The 24388-nt window shown below is 37.4% G+C and overlaps 1 protein-coding gene across 7 annotated transcripts in view; it reads left to right on the forward strand.

Annotated features, from left to right (window-relative positions):
* Window positions 1–24388, forward strand: part of FCHO1 (FCH and mu domain containing endocytic adaptor 1) — a 111027-nt gene that overhangs the window by 9815 nt on the left and 76824 nt on the right. For 3 of the 7 annotated variants that reach the window (XM_075206712.1, XM_075206749.1, XM_075206731.1), the window contains 2 exons: window positions 4759–4893; window positions 8439–8530. In XM_075206712.1, coding sequence (XP_075062813.1) covers window positions 4867–4893; window positions 8439–8530 — 119 coding nt within the window. In that variant the 5' untranslated portion in view covers window positions 4759–4866. Of the gene's footprint in view, window positions 1–4758; window positions 4894–8078; window positions 8109–8438; window positions 8531–24388 lie in introns of those variants that run through there. The other 4 variants (XM_075206704.1, XM_075206722.1, XM_075206740.1 and 1 more) reach the window with 2 other exon arrangements.

The raw sequence follows: 24388 nt of genomic DNA on the forward strand, positions 1-24388 counted from the left end.
TTTTAAAGAGGACATAATGGTTGAGAAGACTATTTCTGGGGGAAAAATGGAAGTGCCTGAAGATATTCCCACAAATGTTTTAGTAGTTACTGATCTTGGATGGTTAAATTCTCAGTATGTTCCCGCAAATGTTGTTCCTACTATCTCTAATTCTGTTACACCGTGTGACTCAGCCCAGGTAGTATGGGATAATGCTGAACCTGCCAATGATGTGACTTTGTGTAAAGAACCTGAACTGTTCTGTAATCATTTTGCATCTGGTGCTGTGCGAGTGAAATGTGATGATGAGAAGCTGATACGTGCCAGTGTTAACTCTGGCAATTATGATGATTTACGGGAAGAACCCGAGGTGCCAGGATGTGATAAGGAAAGAGAATGTCTTATTGGACCTACTGCCTATAATGAGGATAATGTCAATAACAGTATTGTGTTAGAATCCAAACCTGTTTTTACACTGACATCTTGTCATGGGATAGGGACAGCGGACATTGTTATTGCAGATGTTGGCATTAATACTGGTGTAGATAATATGCTTATTAGAAATGGGACAGATGACAATGTGATTAATTCTGTTGTGCTAGAGAAAGACAATGTTTCTACCCAGGTAATGTGCTCGGAAGATGCTGTACCAGGTAACTGGGAGGGAGGGCAGAGTGAAGATGTATATTCTGTGCCTGAACCAGCTGCATACAGAGCGAATGAGCATGTGGGGGAGACACATAGTCCTGACCAACGGGAAGTAGCAAGTGACAGCAATTCTTACTTTGTTGCTGGGACCTGTAGTTCGAATGTTCACCACTCAGATCTACATCTGAGTTCTGACCATTCGTCTGAGTTTTCCATAGAGACAGGGGGGTCAGTTGCTAGCCCACACTCACTTAGCCAGCCGTCTAACGGCTTAGAGGAGATAGATGAGGGGCCCATACTCCCGGCTACTCTACATCCCCAGATAGATGAGTCCAAGGGGGAGGGGAGTGTCCTGTTATGTAGGCCCCAAGATAAGAAGTGCATAGGGTGTCCCACTGACAGGGAAGGTTGTAACTGGGGAGTAGGGCAGAGTAGAAGTAGGTATTCTGCTGTGCCAGCCTTAAGGGGTTCCCACTTAGAAGTACAGTATCAGGAATTCCTGGCCATTTTTCCCTCAGGCTTTCACTTAGAAGACATGAGGATTAGAGACAAAGTGCACACTGTAACAGGGTTGGTACATGAGAACGTGATGCAGGCCCAGACCAGCCAGAAGCAGTGGTATGATTCCCCTGCCAGGATGATAGAGAGAAATTTTCATGATAATCGGTTGAAGGCTCATAATGACAGTGAGAGCCAGCTAGCAGCTATTACAGTGGACCCAGGGGGAAATTAGATGAGATGATCTTGGGCACTGACCTGTCAGTCAATGCCCATGCCATCTCTTGAAGGGGGGAGATGTCAGGATAAAGCATAGATCTGCTATGCTGAAATAGAATATTGGATGTCAGGACCCAAATAAATCTTTGCATGAATACCTAAATTAACCTGATGGTCAATTCAGATAAAGGTGTGACCAAATGAGGCCAAGAACATGTAATTGAGTTAGGTAAACCCTTTGTGCAGAGACCAGCTTTAGATATGCAGATCACAGACATCCATTGTATTTGATCATGTATTTCCCTAGCTAATTTACTTCCCTTCAATAGGTAGTATAAACACAAACTAACCCCTAGGTGTAAATTAGAGAGCTTGCAGTTATTTACAAGGGATAATTCATAACTGCAGGGTAAATAGGTTGTATCAAATGAATCCATTGATAAGCTAGTGTAACAGTAAAAGACGCAGAGTCTGATGTAATGGTGTTTGGAGGTTTTTACATCCCAGTGTGAGGAGATAAGCCTGCCACTGTTAGCAGCTTCCAGGACATAGCACTGTTTGCCTGTGACACTTGAATAGACTTGTAGGTACCGCTCAGCATGTGGTCTGGCTCAATGAGGCCAGGGGATAACATAGCCTATATGTAATACTGTATAGACAGAAAGAATTCCGTTTTAAAATATGCCACTTAAAATCAATAAAAGCAGAGATCAACCACCTATTCCTCAATAGCATGAGGAAGGGCAGCTCATATGTTAAATTAAGAATTCTGCCCCACAGAGAAATGAAGAAAAGGAGTGTAAGCTCTGCGAATGCCCTGTACTTAGGCATGTTTGATATGAAAAGATGTACAAAGTCATAGGGGATTGGTTAATGATAAAATTGGATCGATGTAACGCTGTCCAGGACAAATATATCACATTGTAGAATTGGTTAATAAATCAGGCAACAGGTAAATTTGGTTTGAAAAGGTGTCCCAGGACACAACCCCGATTAGCATTAACCCTGCCCCTGTGAATGCCGCACCCATTTGAGGTTGCTTAAAAATCTGTGTTCTGAGGGAACAAATTGTCAGACTTTTGGGGATCAATCTAATTGAAGGACTGTCCATTATTTCTGCCTGCCCCAGGCATACAGATTATTATATGTAAGTAATGCTCTGTAGGTTATCTCTTTTATTTTAAACTGTTTTGCTTGTTATGTCAAATTTATTATTTGTTTATTCCTTATTTTTCTTTTTATCTGAATGCCCTGTACCTTTTGTATATTAAATCTAAAATTTAATAAGTTGCGTCCTTGATACTCTAAATAATCCATAGCCTTTGTAGAGGAGATTGCTCGTCCAGGTAAACCCTTGGAATGCCAGTGTGTGATTTGTTGATACATTTGATTAACAAGCTGTGTGTGCTTGTATGTACATTTGTGTAACAGTCTGGAGGTGTGAAGAGTTAACCCTGTGTGTGCTGGTGGGAGTCTTGCTAGTTTGTGGAACTAGGAGCCTGTGTGCCAGTGTGGGATAGTATATTGGGGTCCTATTGCCCGTACCCAATAGGTGGTGGCTGTACCTGAAGCGTCTGGGGGTGTGAGAGCGCTGTGTTTGGGGGCGATTCCGTAGGTCTAAGAACCTGTGTGATAGGTGAGAGAGACTGCGGGCTGAAATCGTGTGTGACCTCATACAGCAAACACCCCAACGTCACGGCAGCTGGGAGCGCGTTCGTGACATGTAGTATAACGGAAATGCAGACTTAAATATATGTCTAGCTGGTAAGATCAATATCGTCCAGTTTCCAATAGATTCCAACCATATACCGAAACCGAGACAGAGAAAAGCAAAAGAAAGAAAGAATGTCAAAGGCACCCGTGAAATATAATAAAAAGTAATAGGTGGCAGCGTACCAAACAGGTATAAATAAACAGCTTATCTGTATCTGGAATGCCTGAACGTGGCCTCCAATCAGCCTAGTAGGTCAGGAACAGATGTATAGATAGCTTGCGTGGATATAATATATCTGGATCACCGGTCACAGCACAGTCACAGCTCACAAACTCCACTCAGCCGATGTATTATAAGAGGAAAGAGCCATATAGTACAGAAAAACAGGAGGCCTATGTGGTACTGGGATATTGCAATACTAAGGACATGTATGATGACTGGTGTTTCCCTTTGCAGCCACTCTGATTTTAGCACTCTATTGTTGCACAACAGTTTTTATAAAACAATCTATGCAGAACACTTTTACTTTGTATCTTTTTTTAGTAAATACCTCCCACTGTTTCTTTGTCCTTCCCTTTTATTTTTACCGTCTTCAGTGTTCTCCCCAGCACCTATTTCCTGGGTGCTCCACCCGGCTGAATATATTTGCCTTCCCCTGCTCTTGGAGCCTAACTGAGGCCTATTATAATAGAATAACCCATTGTTTCTCCTATTAGAATAGGCACTATGGTCCCTATTTATCACCCACCGCAAAATATGAAATATATTTTTGACTCCTCATCGCATAGATAAGGATTGAACAAACGATGCTGATTGTGATGATATTTCCTCCTTTTAATACCTGTGCGCATGTGCCGACCGAAAACTTTGAGTATGCGCACAGAAATCGCGGACTGCAACAATGTGAGTCGTGACAGAAAATAGGCATTTTCGGAACTTAGTAAATTGTGTTAGGGAGCATTCCCCATACACTGTTATGGAACTGCACTGCAAAACGAAGATGAATGCAGAGCAGCAGATATCTGCTGCGATGCAATGTTCATAAATTTAAAACATACTTTGCTTTGCGGTAGATTGTTTTTGGAGATTTTAGATGGAAAAAATTAATAGTAAATAGACCCTTATGTGAGTATTACAGCCAGCAGTGTGTGTTAGAACACTGGCCCCCAGTCTGATCAGTCCTGGCAGTTGTGGGCAATAACCTTCAACATTTGTCAATATAATTGCAGTATTACACTGACCGCCATCCGGCTACTCAATACCACCCAGCTGTGAAAGTTGTCTGGGGATAACACTGGACTTAAATGTACTCCATTTTGTCATTCACATTCTCCCTTCCTAAACTTTTGCTTCTTACTTGGTTGCCCCAAAAAGCAGAAAAAACACCTTGACAAGATCTGTGAGGATATTCATTTTTGTGATTTTTTTTTTTCTACTTTGTCTACGTAGTGTTTTCTGCAAGCCTATACAGTTTTACATCCCTGTGTTGCCTACTTTAGTATTTCTATAGATGTGAATAAGACCTATGTTTTCTAACGTAGAGACCATACATATTGATTCTTTGTCTCCCTTACCCTGGGCACTTTCACTCACTTTAAGTTACTCTGCTGTCTTCTTAATATGTGCTGTGTTGTGATCTCCTTTTCATTCTTCTATTCTTGTCTCCCCCTCCTTTCTCTTGTATATGAATACCCATACAGTTCTCCTGTTGTCACTGCTCATCCTGATGTCCTTTCAGCTCATAGATTGCTGACTGACCTGCGCTGATCGTGGACGCCACTTGCTTACCTCAATCTCAGGCATACAAGATGTCTTATTTCGGGGACCATTTCTGGGTATGACTTGATCTTGTTTATATGTGTATGTTCTATGCCACTCCCTTACTTTCGCTGACTACCTTCTGTATTTTTCTTATACCTGCCTTTTCTTACCCATAAAAACCTTACATCCTCTTTCCTTCTATTTTTCTCTTTGCATTATAATATTACTATTATGCTAGCAGTTGTTATCCTGTCTTCATCAAGTAAAATACTGTTGTTTGAAGCAAAAATCTTTTGAGTGTTCTTCATCTGTGTTAATGTGTCTGTTGTATATAGATATATAATCTATATCAATTCTGCAGTGTATGTATGTGTTTTAGATATAATATGTATTCTCTCCCACATGATTACTCAGAGATGAATGTCTGTTATTTATATACCTCCCTCAGACGCCTTAGTAATCTCTCTTTTCAAGTATTGAAACTAGTGGGGGTGCGTTGTGCGAGGGTGGAGGCAGCAAGCTGTTTCTTTGTACAGTGAAACATTTTGGTAATGGTGATGTTTAAAACATATTATTAATATAAAACGGGGAATACTTAAAATAGTACAAGTTTTTTTTAAACCCCATGTCTCTACTTTTGCCACCATCAGTTGAATGAAAAGAGTGGGTTCAGCTCATTCTCAAAGATATGGACAGCTATATTAAACATGCAGTGATATTTACATGTAGAAGTGTTAAGTGAGTTTATTATCTTGCATAGCATGATGGTGTTATACCTAAATATATTTCCTTAGCTTAATGCCAAAAGTCTAATGTAATGCCAGGTATTTTAGCCATTCAAAGCTATTCGAATGGCGAACATAATTTCTTGTCTAGGGGCCTGATTCATTAAGGATCTTAACTTGAGAAACTTCTTATTTCAGTCTCCTGGACAAAACCATTTTACAATGCAAGGGGTGTAAATGAGTGTTCTGTTTTGCATATAAGTTAAATACTGCCTGTTTTTTCATGTAGCACACAAATACTTGATAGCTTATTTGTACACTAAGATTTTAAGTTGATATTTGTGTGCTACATGAAAAAACAGTCAGTATTTAACTTATGTGCAAAACAAAATACTAATTTGCACCCCTTTCATTGTAACATGGTTTTGTCCAGGAGACTGAAATAAGAAGTTTCTCAAGTTAAGATCCTTAATGAATCAGGCCCTAGATCTTTTTTGTCCTTTCCAGACTTTTAGTGATGGTTCGAACAATGCCCTGAAGCTGTCTTCTGCTTAAAATACTGTTTTTAATGTTGGGGAGTATTACCCTTTTCATAATTTAATTTAGTTTTTTTTGCCAGGAAAACACATCAGTCAATACAAATCATATTGCACCTATATATAATGATGCGCTAGAAAACATTGCCGAAAAAATTACGCTTGGGCAATACTAAAGGAAAATCAATACTTTCAATAGAGATATTACTTCATATCCTGTGAAATTTAAATTCAACAACCATTTGTTGAAGACAGTGACATGTATAAGCCCGTAGGTTAATATAAATATTTAATTGTGTGTATATTTTCTTGTATTTATACTACAACAGGCTACTATTGCAGTTATTGTTCTTGGTGCCATTCAATCTCTCCCATGTTTTTACATAACATGCCAGACCTCTGCTAATTTGATTTCCCACTTCCTGTGCATCCAGATGTCTCCGGAACTTAATGTTATCCATGCACAGAACCTAATTCCAGTGCCCTCCTACATCCGTGACCATACTTTATCATTAAGCTGAATGGTTAACCCTTTTTCGACAAATAACCACTTGTTCCACCTAGTCCTCCTTTTATTGACTGTAAATCCTAAAAACTTCAGATACTTTGCACTATATTCTAATTTTTTTTATTTATTTTTTTTCTTTACCTTTGCTACTGTAAGGTTCTAACCCACATTCTTTATAAATTGATGTAGATTTGGTACATGACTATATTATATTTACCATTACAGGCCTAGTTTACCAATGTATAGGGGATATTGCCTTCGGCTTTGATGGTTTGCCTGTCAATTGCTGATTTATTCAGACTAGGTGACCGTGCAATTGTTCGCCTTGGTTTGGGTTAAGGAAGCACAAACACTAACTATGGTCATGAATTTGTACTTTTATCCATCTGTATTTTTACACTTTGTTACTTTTGTTTGTGTTTTAGTGTAACTTCATGTTCTATAAACATTCTTTTAAAAATACACATGACTTTCACACTGCTAAAAGTTACTGTTACATTTGAACAGGGACTACAGTTTTTACAATTTATAGAACTACAGTATTTTTTTATTTTATGTATTAAGGTTTTTCAAAATTAATTTCATTTTTCTGAAACACATATGGATATTGTGCATACATGATAATCAAATATATCGAAGTGTATATCATTCACTGAAGTCTGGGGAAAGGTGAATGGACACTGATGGACAACCTGATACACTTTGGGGCCTCACATTACCCTTTATCTCAGAAGTGGGACAGGTGGCCGTGGTGAGGTCCCCTGAAAGCTTCCTAGAGCTTTACAGAGCTAGTTTGCACATTGTATATCTCCCTTTCCCCAATATTCCCACCGGCAGGACAGAGTCCTAAAATCGGGACTGTCGCGCTGAAATCAGGACATTTGGGAGGCATGTATTTGTAATAAAACATCTGCAGGCATTTTAAAAAAGTGGTACAAGCTCTAACAAATAAACCTCGCAATAAAACAGGAAGGCGCTGTGGACTGCAGGTGAAAACTCGGTGGGCCGCATGTTGTCCCAGGTCGGTCTGTTGCCCATCACTGCTTTGGAATCAAATTGTAGAAAGCGGCTGATAAAAATTCCTGTCTGCATGTAGCACCAAACTGAAATTGTAAAAATATTTTTACTATGCAAGTACAAAATTATGTGTTTTTGTTAAGCTGGTAATTCTTAGTTTGGTTAAAAGGGGTTATTTTGGGATAATGTGGGTGTTTGCTATGGCCTGGTTGACATGCAGTGAGAATATCTAGTAACCATGAGCAACTGGTTTCCCTTGACGACAAGGCCTCAGCCTGGCACACAGGCCCATTCTGTGCTATAGAGCTGTACACAGACTGGCATTGTCCCCTACCAGAGGCTAACTCTGTCATCTGACATCCTTACATATTGTGTCTCTCTGCAGGTGTCCTATGCATGCGTGCACATCTGTGATTCTGTCTTGCTTATAAGTCTTATCCCCAGTGATTTCTGTCTCTTCCCTACTTCCTCTGTAAGGAGCCAGGCAGATTGTGAAAATGGATGTACAGTACAGACTATTACAAATAGAATTATTTTGCTCTGCTTTCCTGCTTGTGTGTTTGCGGTTATATATATTTGTTTCTGTTTTGTATGTTCTCTGTATACTCTCCCTATCAGAACGTTGCTTTCTTTCTCCTGCATAATGCTGAATGATTCAAGTGTGAATTCCTCTCTACTCTTTCTATCTTGGTCCTCTTACCTTAGGGACTGAGTAATGACTGGATTAATTGTGTTGCTTGATAAATTGGTGATTGTTTCTGTACCATTTTCTTGTTGGGAGATTTTTTTTTTTTTTAAGAAGACCTCCTATGAACTGTTGATTTTGCTTGTAGGGTGATAAAAACTCCGGCTTTGCTGTTTTGTACCACAACATGAAACATGGGCAGCTGTCTATTAAGGAATTGGCAGAATTTGTGCGAGAGAGGTAAGATTTATATGCCATAAATGTATTCATGTTTGTCTTGCATAACACATGATGGTAGAAAGCTCAGGTTAAAAAAAAAAATATTGCAAACTAATTCATTTTTTTGCAGTGTTTATATTCTTGGTGACCTAATCAAACTGTCATTTTTCACCTAATTACTCTTTGCTCTCTTATAATAAGCAACATGAGTCCAGAACTTGTAGACTTTTCACACTTTATAATGCCTACATTTTTGTCTAAGTTGACATGCAAAATGCAAGTATGTTTTGAGCATGTCAACTGTATCAAAAGTATAATTGATATATAACGAGTATATGAATAGAGAGGGCGTCTTTTACTCTGTGTAAAGTGGAAGGTTGCTTACAAGCTATATACATAAAGTGCTTAACAAATAATATAAGTGAATTATTTAGTTGTCGGTGCAGGCACTATATTTTGGGAAATGGTTTATTTGTCCAGATTCATCTAGGGTTTAAATGACCAAATTACCATTTTTTTTTTTTTCTAGAGAAATCTTAATGTGCTTATTTGCCTGCTTTATACTGTACTGTCATTAATACAATTGTTTTGGAAAATCTCTTGCTCCTTCTTGAAGGAAAGGATCATTGCTTGCAATGATATAATATTGGTACATAAATTTTATTTTATTTGTCTAGAGGTCAGAGCTGAGTTATTTATGTGAATTGTTTAACTGTACACAATGTAAACCTGGTTACCAACCCGAGCCAATTTGACTTCTATTTGAAGTCCGTTTTGCAGCAGGGCTTTGCAGTGGGACTGAACTCTGGATAAACTAGTATTGCTTGTAATAATGCAGTGTTTTTAAAGTGATCACTGTATAGTTCCACTCACTTATTGTACATGCATATACCAATAATATGATGTATTTAACAGATCTATATTAATGGCAATTGCAAAATGACATTGTTTGCATACTCTGGAATGGTTTGGAAACCATTCAAGGATTGTTAATAACCATTATGGGTTGGCTACAGGCACACTGTTCAAATTCAAGAAATATATTGATATTGTCCTTTCACAAATTCTATTTACTAAGTTTGTATATGTAACTGTTAAATAAGGCAAAATGAAGTTGATCTGGTCTGTACTATGTGCCCAAACCTGCAGTCAAGAGTGGCAAATTTACATGTTTGTACATAGCATTAACTAAACAAAAGATTTTATGCTTCTCTATAACAGTCTAAAAATGCTTATAAATGTCTAATTGAAGCATCAAATAGCCTCAAACATGCTTATTACCTTACTTCAGGTTCCCTGTATCTCGTTCTCTAAGACAGGGTATTTAGCCTTTTTTTCATCTGGAATCCAGAATTATTTCTATGAATCTGCATTTCAGCTATTGGTTAATATTTGTTAATGAATTGTTTGCTTCCTTGTAATGACTTTCATGTTGTCTAAAATTTATATTACTGATACAAAGGGGGGTATTCAATTGTTGCCGTTAACGCGCTAAAACAAAAAAACGAGCGCTCTAAAAATATTAGCGTTAATACGGTAATTACTCGCTAAATTTCATCTCGCAGCTCCCTGAGCTGCGAGATGAAATTCAGCGAGTAAACTACCGTATTAACGGTATTTACGCGCATATTACCGTATTAACGCTAATATTTTTAGAGCGCTCGTTTTTTTTTTTGTTTTAGCGTGTTAAAAGCAACAATTGAATACCCCCTAAAAAGCAAATATTGAACAAGAAACTGTGAATTTATACAAAAACATGATAAATACTCAGATAATTAGCAAGTAGTAGAAAAAAGCTTGCAGTGATGTAATCATGGGGACCTGATAGTAGGATACTAGACCCTGACTGTCATACCAGTGATTTTCTAGCAGTTTGGTTTTTGCAGGAAAATTACTGGAACTTGAAACTGTTACTTTAGAACCATTCTCTCACTCCCTAAAAGATCTCTGCTTAAAAAAGGTGACTTGTATAAGTGATTATTTGATCAGTTAAATTACCCTTTGTGGGTTATATTTATAAGAGATTTTAATGGAGCTTATGCAGGGTTGCAGCCCATTATATCTTTACAAAAATGCCCAAAATATCAAAGTCTGGTTTGATGGGTAACCAGTTACAAAGGGGCCTGATTCTTTTCATATCAGTCGCCCCTTTTGTTAGCTTAATTTCATTTGGGCAACATTTTCTGCCAGCCATTTAAACGCCATGTCAGTATGCAGTACACAGGGGTTTTCAAAGATCCAAGCAGGGAACATTTTCATGTAACAAACTGACATAAAATTATTTTTGATTGTTTGCAATTTAATCAGGGCTTTTTTGAAAAGCAAAGAGAAGACTGCAATTGTGTCATTGCTATGTATTAATGTTCAGGTATTGAACTAGTGGTAAATAGGACATATATTCACTGCTCCAAATGCAACAAGTCACCAAACTCCTGACTGCTACAGCGAGCGTAAGAAATTTTGACATATGTCTAATATAAAGCACTGTAAATGGGAAGAAAAAAATGTTTGAGCTATGTAAAGATTACTTTAAGCTTAATTAGTTCAATGAAAAATGAAACCTATTAAGCCTATTTCTGAATATTTGCAAAAACTGTTTAATGTAATTGATGGTCAATAAAAATGTGTAGTGCAATTACTATACTGTGCACATCTTCCCATAGCTTTACGTGTTTTATGACTCTAACCATTTGATTGTCATCATAATCATGTACAAAAGTTACATGCAGATTTTTACTTCAGCAGTCTAAATTCTTAGTCAATGCTGCTGTTATTAGACAACCATTTTAAAAATGTTCCCTTTGTTTCCAGAGAGAGAAGTTAAATATGAATTATCTGATTTGTAAGATAGATATTTGTGGGCTTTGTGTGGATGATAAAGCCATGTTGCATTCAGGAGCCAGTTAGTCAATTCTAAGAGTCATCATAACTTTTTAAGCAAGGAAAGATGCTGGAATTTGTAAAACTCTAATTACAGGGTAACTTTGTGTATCTTGCTTTGTATTTGGGCTGTGTTGAAATTTTTTTTGTGGTGGAAATTAATAGTAATAAGTGTATCTTAATGTATGAAAAACCCTGTACAGTCAAAATCTATTCTCTCGATGCATAGTACATATGTCAACCCTGTGTTGACCACATTGTCGCTGTTGCTGGAAATCAGGGACAAATTGGGAATTTAATGTGGCCTCTGAAAATATTGTGAAAGTGACTTCATGTTGACAAAAATTGGCAGTAGGTAGGACCAAAATGACAGGGGGTGAGGCAATGCATGTGCTATCATGTAGCAAGGAGATGTGGCTCTCAAGACTGTGTTAAACCAACCTCCATCCCCTTCCACTTCAAACTCACTGGCAATACTCTACTCCACACTTGACAAGCAAAGTAGCATGAAGCAGTACACGCCTTCAGACTCTTTACAGCGACCAGAATCAGGATCGTTGGAATACCGTTTCACTCCAACCTGTACTTGCAATTTTCACTACTTGCTGGTGTCTTAAGGTTAACTGCTGCTTGTCTTGTTCCTACAAAGCTGGGGCCTTATTTGGAAAAAGTAGAACAACTAATCACCTTCTGAAAAGCAGAGCAACAACTAAACTCTAGGGGGCTTTCACAAAAAAAATCTGTTTCTTTGTTTTGAAAGGATAATCGAGAGCTAGGCTCTTCCTTTCCAATTCACACTGGAAGCTCTGTGACAATATCACACAAGTGTGCAAAGATGTCACTGGCCTCATCCATTTTCTCAAGGAGAGGAAGGAAATACTCACTGGTCTGGTAGTCCCTTTTTTTTTTTTTTTCTTTCCCGGAAATTTGTGTACTGCTGCGAACGCGTTAACTCGCTCACTCTCTGTAGCCATGGGTATATCTGCAAGGCGAGTCTCATTCACCCTTTACATTGCGGCAGTTAAACACTGGTTGCCACTGATGGTGTCTATCATTGGAATGCTGCCGGACAATCTCTGCATGAAACTTGGTCCTATGGGAGTTCTGGCACTGCAATGGGGCACAATACGCGCCCGCCTATGAATGAGATGACTGCTATTCCCCTTAAAAACATAACAAAGATCAACTTCCAACACAGAAATAAGCAGCTCTTTGTGCAAAATTGATTTCTCCTCCCTTCAAGTCAAGAATAACTGGTCACCACAGTTGGTGTTGATGGTTTTATAAATCATTTTTTTTAAAAGCATTATGTATTTACAAATTCATTATCCATTGCTGCATTACATACTATAAAGCATTTCTCATTACAAATTTGTTACATGAAATGTCCGTAACATACATGTTTTCTTAACAAGATTCATAAATTTGTGTTTTAAAAGAAACCGTATTATGTAATAAAATTTTAAGTAAATCATGTCATTCATATTTGTTTGTTAGAGCAAATTACAGTAGGCTTGTGACATATTTAGCGTTGAGAACACAATCTTAGACATTTGTGTAGATAGGTTCTTAGTTGTGTCAGCTCTTGTACTGTTTAGGGATTATGGATCCCCTTAGCATGTTTTCAAGACATATGAAGACCGTCATAGAACACCATTCTTTTGGTGAAAAATTAAAATATGTTGACTGTAGAGTGAAGTTTCATACACTGAATCCATAGTTTTGTATGTCTGAATGGTCTTTTGGCAGACTTGTCCAGTAGTTGTCCTACCGATTTTTGGCCCACCCTTTTTCCAAAATAGTGAAGGTTGTAAAACACTGACATTTTATCAGAATTGGTTCCAACCCAGATGCCCTGTAGCACAGGCCAATCTTGCAGGACATGCAACATGAGATTAAGGGATAGATTAAATAACACAGGGGACTCGGGAGTTCCCCGGCATGTGCCTCTTGTCATTACATCCTTCTATTATGGTGTGCTATTAATTGGTTATGATGTGGTGGGAGTGTCATAAGAATATTTGATGTTCACGAAGTCCTCTCCAAATGCTTGTACCACAAATATTTACAGCAAAAAAGCCATGATGGGCATCTAGACTTAAAAACATGTTGAGGAAACCTGGATCAGTTGATGAAGCTGCTAAGGTCACTATTGCTGTGTGTATGCTTCTGATGAATTCCAACTGGTGGTCTGTTAATGTAGGAAAAATGTTTTGAAGCCTTGTGGGCAATATTTATTATAGTATTTTGAAATAATTCTTCAGCAGTGTGATTGGGTGGTAATAAGACCCTAACACGGGGTCCTTTATCAGGTTTTGGGATCAAGGTTGTATATGCTTAGTTGAAACTCTGGTATGATGGCTGTCGTCAATGGATAGTTTGGTACAATTTACAATAAAGTGGCGACTAGTTCTTGTTGTAATATTTTCTAATATCTCAGAGAAAAGCAATCTGGCCCAGGATCTTTATGTATATGTAGGTTAAAACAAGTATGATTTATTTATTGTACATCTGCCTGTAACGCTTCTTTTTGACATTGTGTAAGCAAGATGCCTTGTCAAAAGTGTAGGATTTGGTGTAATAGCCGCAGCCGCATAAAGATCCTTAGTCATGAGACACTCTAATGATGTCTTCTGTTTTAGGTAAAGGAGTTGGCTAAATTTCCAGTTAAATGCAACTGTGTGTGTGTGTGTGTGTGTGTGTGTGTGTGTGTTTGGGTTTTTTGTATTTTTTTTAAACATTTAAAGAGTCGTCAATAATTGTCTTGTTTTGTTATCCCAAAGACCATATCTATTCTTAACATATTTTTCATCTGGGCTTGAGATATAAGAAAACGTTAACTGAATAGAAATACACATGTACTACAGCATTGATCAATGTAGGGATTTGTATTTATTGTGATTCTCCATATTTCTGGTCACATCATAAGTCCCGTCATAACTGCGTTAGAAGTCTCCCAGAATAAAACTATCCAACTATTATACACTACTCTACAGAAATTCCAACCAATTATGTTTAATATGTTGTTGAAAACGTTGTGACTTAAAAGGCAGAAAGAAAATCTCCAAGAACTGGATCCAAGAGGGTATCTAGAATTGTGTACATGTTTTCACAGTATTATGTTTACCCCTCTAGTTTTTGGTTTTGTATTGGGCTGAAATATGCTTGCCAACCATCCCTGAGAGTGGACTCATCCCTGTCTCTTTAGTGGATCTTTTTTTAAAAAATACCATATTGGGTTAGGGATGGCTAGTCCAACCACTACTTTTGGGGTTTTGCTATGTAGAATTGCTGTTTCTGCAAAGGTATCTCTCCTGTCCCAGCTAGTGGAGAGCCACTCCCATGAACGTAATTCCAACCGGTCTCCTCCATGGCCTCACAAAAGTTGAGATGCAGAACAAACTCTGTAAAAAACCTGAATAAATGAACATGCTTAACTTTCCTTTTCTCAAATTTGTTAACAAAATTCATGGCAAACTCCATGTGTTATTCCAGGGCATGCCAGGCAATTGTTAAATGCTAATTGGTGCATAACATTACTTTAAATCCCAGGAGAAAGAAAAATGTGAATTTGAGTACAGTGCTGACCTAAAACATCTATCTGTAGTTGTGAAGAATGTCTGGTTGCCAAGGAAACTAAGTTAGTATAATGACTGTTGGAAACAGGTTACGTCGGTAGTGCAATACAATGTAGTGTCTATACAATGGACCCCAATTGAAAAAATAAATTAAAAATAAAAACAGTGACTAGGAGCGATTACATCACCCTGCCGCGCGGCCGCTGTGAGGGATCATAACAGCAAGTATTTTAACTCGAGCATCACTGTTTTTATTTTTATATTTTTATTTTTTATTTATTTTTTCAATGGGCGTATGATTGGATCTCCTATCAGTCGTTGTCAATAATCTGCAAGGACATTTTTTCGGTGTTGGTAACACCATATACATCTGCACTGTAATTAGGACGTTTGTATCTCTACACCAGTCTACTATATCTGCCATTTTATTTGGATCAGATACAAATCTACCGCATGTACAATTGGCTGGAGGCCATCAATTTTTAATGTATAACATTTATGTTTTTATTGTTCACCACCCTTATGGTTATTAATTATTGGTATTTTACATGTTGGTTTATTATTGTAATTCCGATTGATTGTATATAGTGACATACAGGCGGATATTAACCTAATCTGTAATATTTGTTATGTATTAAATTGTTATCTATTTGCCATTTTGCACTCAGGTTTTTTTTACCAATTAATTATATTACTAATTTATTACTGATTAATTGTATCCATATCAGTGAGGTACATATAGTCAATGAGCGCCTAGTTAATTCTGGTATTAATTGTTCCAGTTGAAGTTTATGGAAGTTCATAGGACAAAGGTATTGTATGCACTGATATCACTAAAATATTATCAGTGGCCATCGATTTTGTTTTCCTTTTGCAAGTGTACGTGTTCGCAAGTTCATCTAAGGTATTCACTGCACCTTTTGTCGCGTTATAGTCCAAAATTATGTTTGGTTTCTTGTCTGGCCTATCACTTGTTTGCCTCTATGTGAGGTGCTCAAAAGAATGACATTTTTATTTTTATTTGGAACATAATTCACTACCATTGTGTTCAGTGAAATAAAAAGATGAACTATGCACCTGCTTTGGTTATTTGTGACTTGTCAAGGTAGTTCTGGTTTATTTTTTGCCCATCATTTTTTTTTTCTCATAGTTCAAAGTAGGGTTATTTTGTGCCAAATTATACAAGATGAAAAACTTGTTACATGTAAGATTGTGCCCATTCAGTTCACATGTGAGGTCTGCCACAACTCTCGTCCCTTGTGTTTTTTTTTCTGTTTTTTTTTCTGGTTTCGCTCCTGGCTCTTTTCCAGTATACACTTGCGATTTCAGAACATATGATGTTTTAGTATCGCACAAAGTCCAGATTTTTACGCCATATTTCGCTGGCTTGGAGGGAATGTACTGCTTGAAAGGGCAACTAGTTGTTCATCTATGGTCACATTTTCAAAAGGGTTAAATAATTTTGGAAGAACTTTGACCCATGTTTCCATTTCTCTTACAACAGCAAGTTTGTCTGTGCGCCTTCTTTCATTACGGGTAGATTTGTCGTCAAAACAAGTCACAAGCAAGATTTTACAGAACATGGCAAGTGACATGGTTGCTCGGAAAATATTGCCATAAGTTTCACTATCCCACAAGCTTTTTGTTGCTTCACTGTGAGATTTATACGCTCCAGCCAATAATAATAGTCCAACATAAGCTTGAAACATAACATTGTCCAAGTTTTGCCACTTTTGAACCATAAACACGGTTTCCTTCAATATTTGTGTATTTTATCATCTCATTTTCATTGGAACTAAATATAACATTAAATGCACTTTCCATGTCATGGATTCTTGCTGTAGCATATCTTGTTACACCAGGAATTTTCGTGATAACATTGCATTGCATGTCGAGGAGAATCGAGTTCCCATTTTATTTGTTTATTCTTTGAAAGAATATATGGAGTTGTAGCAACAGGTTCATTTACAATGGCATCCCCATTGTCGGAATTGTAAGCTTCACTTGTATGATTTTCTTGCTTAGATACATCTTTGCTATCAGAAGATTCCCCAAACACTAGAAGCTCAGCATCAGTCAAAGGTTTTCGTTTGGCCATAATGATATTGTACACAGATCAATCTATAACTAAATATGGGTCATTCCAATCCGTGTATTTATAGCCAAATGAGAGAATCAAAAGAAGACTTGCAAACACTTGAAGTTCAGCATGAATGTCTGACTCAACATGCGGACTTGCTGAAAAATTTGTGAAAAGGTGAAATAATCCAAATGTAAACCAAAGAACTGACACTGTATTCCTAATTTTCAGAATTTTTATTGTTAAGTAATGTGTTTCGAAACATGTACGGTCACTCACTAGTATAATATCTATCTATCTATCTATCTCTATCTTTTTTTTTTTTTTTTTTTTTTTATCATAACTATTTGCCCCAAAAAATAAGTCATAAAATATAGAAATCATAAATAACTGACACCTAAACAAATTTCGTTTCGGGTCAAAGTGACCCGAACAGAACAGCAGGGTTAATAAGATATACTGTAATACATAGGATTTAATGCCAAAGGTTAATACCCAGGAAAGATCTATAATCGTCGTCCAGGTCACAGTCATGAGTCTGGTACAACATGTAATCGGAACAGAGTTGGGAACTTTGTTCAGTACATAAGTTCGGATTCAGCATACAGTGTTAAGAACATGGACTCCAGAGTAGTAAGCATCGGTGAACACTGATGATTGTGTTCAGAGGCAAGTCAAGGGTCTGGTACATTACAAGACATCAGGAAACAAAGGTATGCTAGACACTGGTGACACACACACAATCTGACATTTAGTGTACTAGGTTGAAATAGCCACTGAGGCACACCAGGTACCCATGATGCCATCTGGAGTACACAAGGCACTTGTCTGTAAGCACTAGTCTGGTAGTGTAATTCCAACAAAATCTGGCATCTGGAAACAGGGCTTCCAACTCCCCTGCATCCCAGCCTGCAAGCCAATTCCATGAAGGTGTGTGTCAGGTACTTAATAGCAAGACCTTCTGTAAAAGCTAGCTTTAATGGCAAACCTAGCATGGTTGCTTTTGTCTGAATTTTGTGCTAAGCTTGCTGCACAAGGAACGGCAATGGAGAGTGTGTGGTGCTAGCTGGTGATCCTAGAGTAGGTGTCTCGTGTTAATAAAAAAAAAAAAAAGTTTGTGGATCAATTTGCAACCATCTAACACTTATTATTAGTAACCCTCAGTTTTGCACTGTATAATAGAGCAGATTTTCTGTTTTGGTCAACTAAGTATTTGTGACAATTGGAAAATTCTTGCGACTGTCAAGCTTTGGTTAACGCTCTGGATGTTTCTTCAGCTTATCGTCAATCTATTGGCCATAGACAGATGCACAAGGACCAAAAATATGTAGTAAGTTATTTTTTCATGTTTGGTACAATGGCATCTGGGCAATCGTGCAGCCTAAATGTTTCCAGAGCAAATGAGCAATTTGAGGTGTTGATGATATTATTTTTTTTTATATTTTTTTTAACGTTTTTATTTTGCAAGGTCAATACAACAATAAGGAACGATTGACAAAAAGAGTACAGGTAAAAGAAATAGACAAAAAAGTGATCAAATCAATGATCAGCATAAAACATGCGAAACACTTAGTCAAACGAACCAATAAATGTAGTAGTAACGTTGATGATAGCTTTTTAAGGGGCACAAAATGTGCCATCCTGGAATAACTGTAAATTTTTCCACATTTCTATGGTCTGTATAAATAGTAATTGGTGTACTAACCATCTCCAACAAATGTCTCCATACTTTCAGAGCTCCATCATATGTTTTCTAAGAAACAGCTTGATTGAGGTCAGAATGAGCCAACTCGGGTATTTTTTTTTATTTTTTTTTATTTCAATTCTTCGTAAATTTCCTATACTATTTGGCAAATCCCAGGAAATGTTGGATGGCTTGGACATGTTTGCGCACTAGCCATTCTTCAATTGCTTGAGTTTTGATGGGATCCATCTTGATACCCGTCTGCGAAATAATGTCTCAAGAATTCTGTAGACTCTGTCTCAAGAACGTACTTTTCAAGTGTGGCAAACAGATCACAAGTTTTGAGGCATTCCAGAAAAGTGTCCAAACAATGTGAATAATGTAAATAAACAAACAAGAAAATCATCTTGTAGATTAGAGAGGTGGAGTTCACGATATTTTTTTTGGTAATCCAAATAATAGAAAGATTGTGATTGGTAAACCAAGGTATTCCCAGAACCACTTGAAATTTGATGATTGACTCTTCCAGCAAATCTTTTGTTGTGGTCTTCTATTATACCATGGAAAACTTTCGATGTGAAATAATCGTCAACATTTATTGTTATAGCGCCAGCATTCTATTTTCAGTGCTTGAAAATCTGTTCACAAATATGTTGAATATGTTTGGTAAAACTATTCTCGAATATGTCTGCCTGTAGTAAAAAAAATTCACCTTATCTGTATACCACTGCATTTGGTTATTTGCATTCTATTGTACCCTTTTTGTGTGTGTTTTTTTTTTTTTTTTATTTTTTTTTTTATTGAAATTGCAAGAAAGTGAACTTAAAGCAAATGTGCATATTTTATGCTCTTAAAAACCACTGAGAAATACTCTGTGGTTCTTGCTGTCACATTAATTCCCATTTCCCAAACCATGAAAAGCCGCATTATACACATAGATTTTCATAATAAAAGTTGCAGTTAAAAATTATAATACGTGTTTGGTTTTTTTGCTAGTTTGAACCGTCTTAATGAAATGCATAAATGGCCTTGTGCATTAAGTAGTGTAAATGGCAATACGTTGCGCATTATTCAGCAACTTACAATTCGTTTTCGAGCACAAAGGACACTTGGGACAGCTTACAATTTCAGGGGCGGAACAGGGTAAGGAAGGTACGGATGAACGTAATCCATGTATAATAAAGGCGTTCTCATGCAAATAAGTTTGATTCAAACTCCGGCACACTCGGAAGTACGCTGTTCTTCAGACTTAAGGTTTGCATCTGCTCGAGGTCCATGTCTAACTTACAGATGATAGTGATGACCAAACACAGCATTTACATCCTCATCAACTAATGGGAGAATGGACTGTTCACCTTCATAACTGCACAGACATCTCGTTATACAACAAGACTGCCTTATAGGATGGTTGTTTAATAAAAAGGTATGTGCATTCTTTTATATTTTATAAACACTGCATATTTGTATGAAAATAACTTGAAAAGCAGAGGCAACATTTCTCAACATTCACACATTTTTAACATATGAGTGTGAAAATGAATTACCAGTGCTTTTCTTTTTCTAAATGTTATGTGCATGTTGTATACATTTGCATTGTGGTTGTGTGCTTTAAAAAAAAAAAAAATTGTCTACTATATATGCTTATGTAGCACCACACATTTTGTAATGGTGGTTTTTTTTTAAATTCAATAATTTAATGAAATTCATGTTTCTTAAATTTCATGTCATGCTTACTGTGTATATTTTTGGACAATTTTACAGTAACTTGGGGGGGATGAGCATTAATCGATCTATGCTAGTTGTATGTCTATACTATATAATGTACAAGGAGAATACAAAATCTGCAATGCATGTGGCGCAGATTGCAACAGAAGAGGCAAGGAGGTGCAAGGCCAAATGGTGACGCGTGGCTATTGGGTACTATTTTCTATCACATCATTATTTACAAGTAACCCGTTATTGTCCTAAATACATTGGTATATACCAGGGATGAAGACTGCAGGGAGGATAGTGAGGATAAACTAGAGGAGGGAAAATTACTGGCACAAGGGGCCTGGTTGCTTTGAGCCCAAAGCTGAAGAGCCAGAGCCTTTGCTTGGGTCCGGTTGCTAAACAGGGGCAAAAGACAGTCATTAATAAAATGCATTTCATGGCCTATACACTGTCACACATATGTCCTTGTACTCGCCAATAGATTTCAATGGAGGGCAGACTGAAGACATAGATATGTAATTGTAAATCCTACAAATATTTTCTAGAAATGTAGAACCTCTGAGCTAGAAAACAACAAAATTGCAGGGCTGAATGTTTGCCTCTTCAGCTGTTATATGGGATATGCAGGTGCGTTCTCCTGCAATTGTCTGTGTGTGAATGGCTAGGATTGCCTGGATACAGATGATTATTGAGAATGATGGACAGATGAAAGTCAGACATTTTAGATATTGTTGTGAACATAGAGAACTTAGTTATTTATAAGGGTTAACCCATCACATAATTGTGGGTAATAAAACCTAGATCATAACTGCAGTGTAAATATGGTATATCAAATCCATTGATAAATTGAGCTACTAAAGTGTAAAATGTGAAGTCAGAGTCTGTTGTGTCTGTATTCGATGGCTCTGCACATCCTAGTATTAGAAGATAGCAGTGACACCTGTGGCAGCTTCAAAGGCCTCTGCGGTGAGCTATATCCTGGCCTAGGATGGAGTTTTGACTCCTGAATAGACTTTTAGGAACCACTCAGCATGGTGTCTGGCTAAAGGAGACCATGTGCTGACTTGGCTATATTTTATATAAACAAAATTTAATTCAGTTTTCAAATATGCCACTTAAAATCAATAAAAGTAGTGATCAACCACATATATTCCTCAATAGCGTGTTGAAGGGCAGCTCATATGTCAAATTAGGAATTCTGCCACATAGGGAAGCTGAGGAAATTAGTATAAGCTCAACTGTTACCCTGTACCTAGGTCTGCTTGGTATCAATAGATGGGTAAATTCATAGGGGATCTATTAACGATAGAATTGGGTCTGTGTGACGCTCCACAGAAAATTTAGGCCACATAGTAGAATTGGGTAGTAAATTAGGCACCGTGTAAATGATGATTGTAAAAGTGTCAGACCAAATCCCCCTGGAGGTGGGGTAAAGTGTGAAAGTGTCTTTAAAAAGCTGAGACCAGTTACAACAAATGTATCCCCAAGAAACTGGCAATCTAATTGAAGGACTATCCATCTATTCTGCCTACCCCCAGGCATACAGATTATTATACGTAAATTATGCTCTGTACTTTCATCCCATTTGTTTTTATAACTGGTTGCAATTTTTTATTTGTATGTCACATCTTTATCTAATTGTTTTTCATTGTCTGTAAGTATTGTACTTTGTTATATTTAACATACAAAAAAAAATAATTAATTAGTTCTGTCCTTTTTTGCTCTAAATGAATCCATGTGTAGAAGAGATAAGATTGTTTGACCATGCTAAAACCTTTCATTGCTGAGGTGCAAATTGCAAATACATTTGTATACCAAGCCTAATGTGTGCCTGCATGTACATTTGTGATTGCTGGTGCCTTGCTAACGGTGTGTAACAAGGAGTGCTCATTGCGTGCCAGTGTGGGACAGGATATTTGGGTCCTATTGCCCATATTCAATAGATGGTGGCAAGACCGAAGTGGGTGTGGTTCTGTGAGCGCAGGTTGGGGCGATTTTCAGCAAATTTGTAGCTTGTACGATAGGTGAGGAAATTGAGTGCTGGGATTGTGTGTAATCCCATACCGTAAACACTTCCAAGTCACGAGTGAGCAAAGTGCAGTTTGTGACTGGTAAAAGTAGTTGGGATTGGTTTTCTTGACAAAATAAAGGTGATGTATTGTCTTCCTGGGTGACTATATGATATATCAAATCAGGGTGTAGCCAGAGAGGGCTTATACCTGACAGATATGGTTTAGAAGGGATCCGCGACTGATGTGTCTACGCCCACACGTGTCCTGAGAACCAATCAATGATAATGTTAAAGTCTCGTTCACATGCAAACATGAGAGCAGCAACATCCCCTCGTGCTGAGCTGCCGGCACTTACTGCTACAATGGAATAAGTTTGGTCCTGTAGCTCGGTACATATCTAAGGAAGAAAAAAATTAGGCCTATAAGGCTGTAAAGCTGTGTCTCCGACGCAAGTTCAGCTGCAGACACAGCGTGGTCCAACTCCAGCAGTGGGGGAGCCATCTAAGGAGAAGGCAACAAGAGTTCCTCTCAGAACTGAGGAATGAAAGTTCTTATTTTTTTTCCTATTAAGATCACGGTTATATAGGGCCCATTACAAAGCAATATGACATGTAATTGGACAAAGTACAAGGCCTGCTATATAATATGTTTCAGAATCCGTATGTGTTTCAAATGGAATAGACCTGGGAGGTTTATATTAAAAGTGGTGTAGAGATGTGTTTATTTGCCTAACATAGTTTGTATGTCTTCATGTATTTGTGAGAGAGAGAACCTTTTATAAATAAACTAATCTGTCATATTTCTTCCAACAGAACGCTGGCGCCGAGTAAGAATCTGCAGCCGTCTCCAGCAGGAGGAGGCCCATGATGAGGGCCATAAGGCGGTTGCCATTTCCCAAACCGCCGACCAATCCCTTTCCCCACTCACTATCCAATCCCTTTCTCCATCCCAGGGTGTAGGATATGGAACCATCATGTGAGGGCCAAGTGGAGGAGACAGTGGAGGTAGGGACATCCCAGGCCACTGCAGAAGAATGTAAGTTTCTTTTATTGAATAATCTAGTATAATAATAATTTGTTTTATAGCCTAAAAATGTAGGCCTAAGAAATTCTTTCGTTGCTTGTCTTTATTTCAGCCTTGGCAAAGTTTGCTGTCAGACTTCATGGGCCTAATAAGTGTTTGTCCCTAAGTACAGCAAAACCTCTCCAATATATCTGCATGTGTCTCCAAAATGCACTCCGCTTTTTAGTACTCTGTTCAGAATAAGATGAACCTTGCAGAGAATTTCTCTTAATGTAGCACCTCTGAACTCTGAGCTACAAAAATGTGTAACAACAAGATGTCATAGTATTATGATTTAATTTTTCTTTTTTTTTTTTTTTGCAGGTGGCGAAGATTCTTCCGCCCCAAAGATTATTATTTTTTTATTTTTTTTTAAAAGCAAAAAAATAAATCATGAAATATATTGAATATATACAATATCTCTGTATGAATATATGTATGTTTTTAACTAAAGTTCATTCAACTTTTGTTCTTTATAAAAGTTAATTTGTTAAATATTTAAAAAAAAAAAAGTGCTTTATTTCTTTGAAGCAAATGTATATGAATGTGATAAATGGAGAGATATGTTCTATATGGGTTTTGGATATTATGCAATGACACCTTGATGTGTACATGTAGATGTGATAGTGCATGATACAAAGGGTTAATATGCAAAATTAGTTTGTTATGTAATGAAAGGTGTGTAAAATAAGGTGAATAAGAATACAGAAGGAATTGCACAGTTGTGCGTTCCTCTGTCAATAGGTAATGCATGCATGCAAACGTATGTCTGCCAGTGAATTGGCTGAAGGGGCAAATAAAAATGGGACACCCCGAATATAAATTTGTTTCACTAGCTTAGGCACTCGCCTACAGGAGACGCCTTGATGT

Source organism: Mixophyes fleayi, chromosome 1, assembly GCF_038048845.1.
Source record: "Mixophyes fleayi isolate aMixFle1 chromosome 1, aMixFle1.hap1, whole genome shotgun sequence".
NCBI classification, from domain to species: domain Eukaryota; kingdom Metazoa; phylum Chordata; class Amphibia; order Anura; family Limnodynastidae; genus Mixophyes; species Mixophyes fleayi.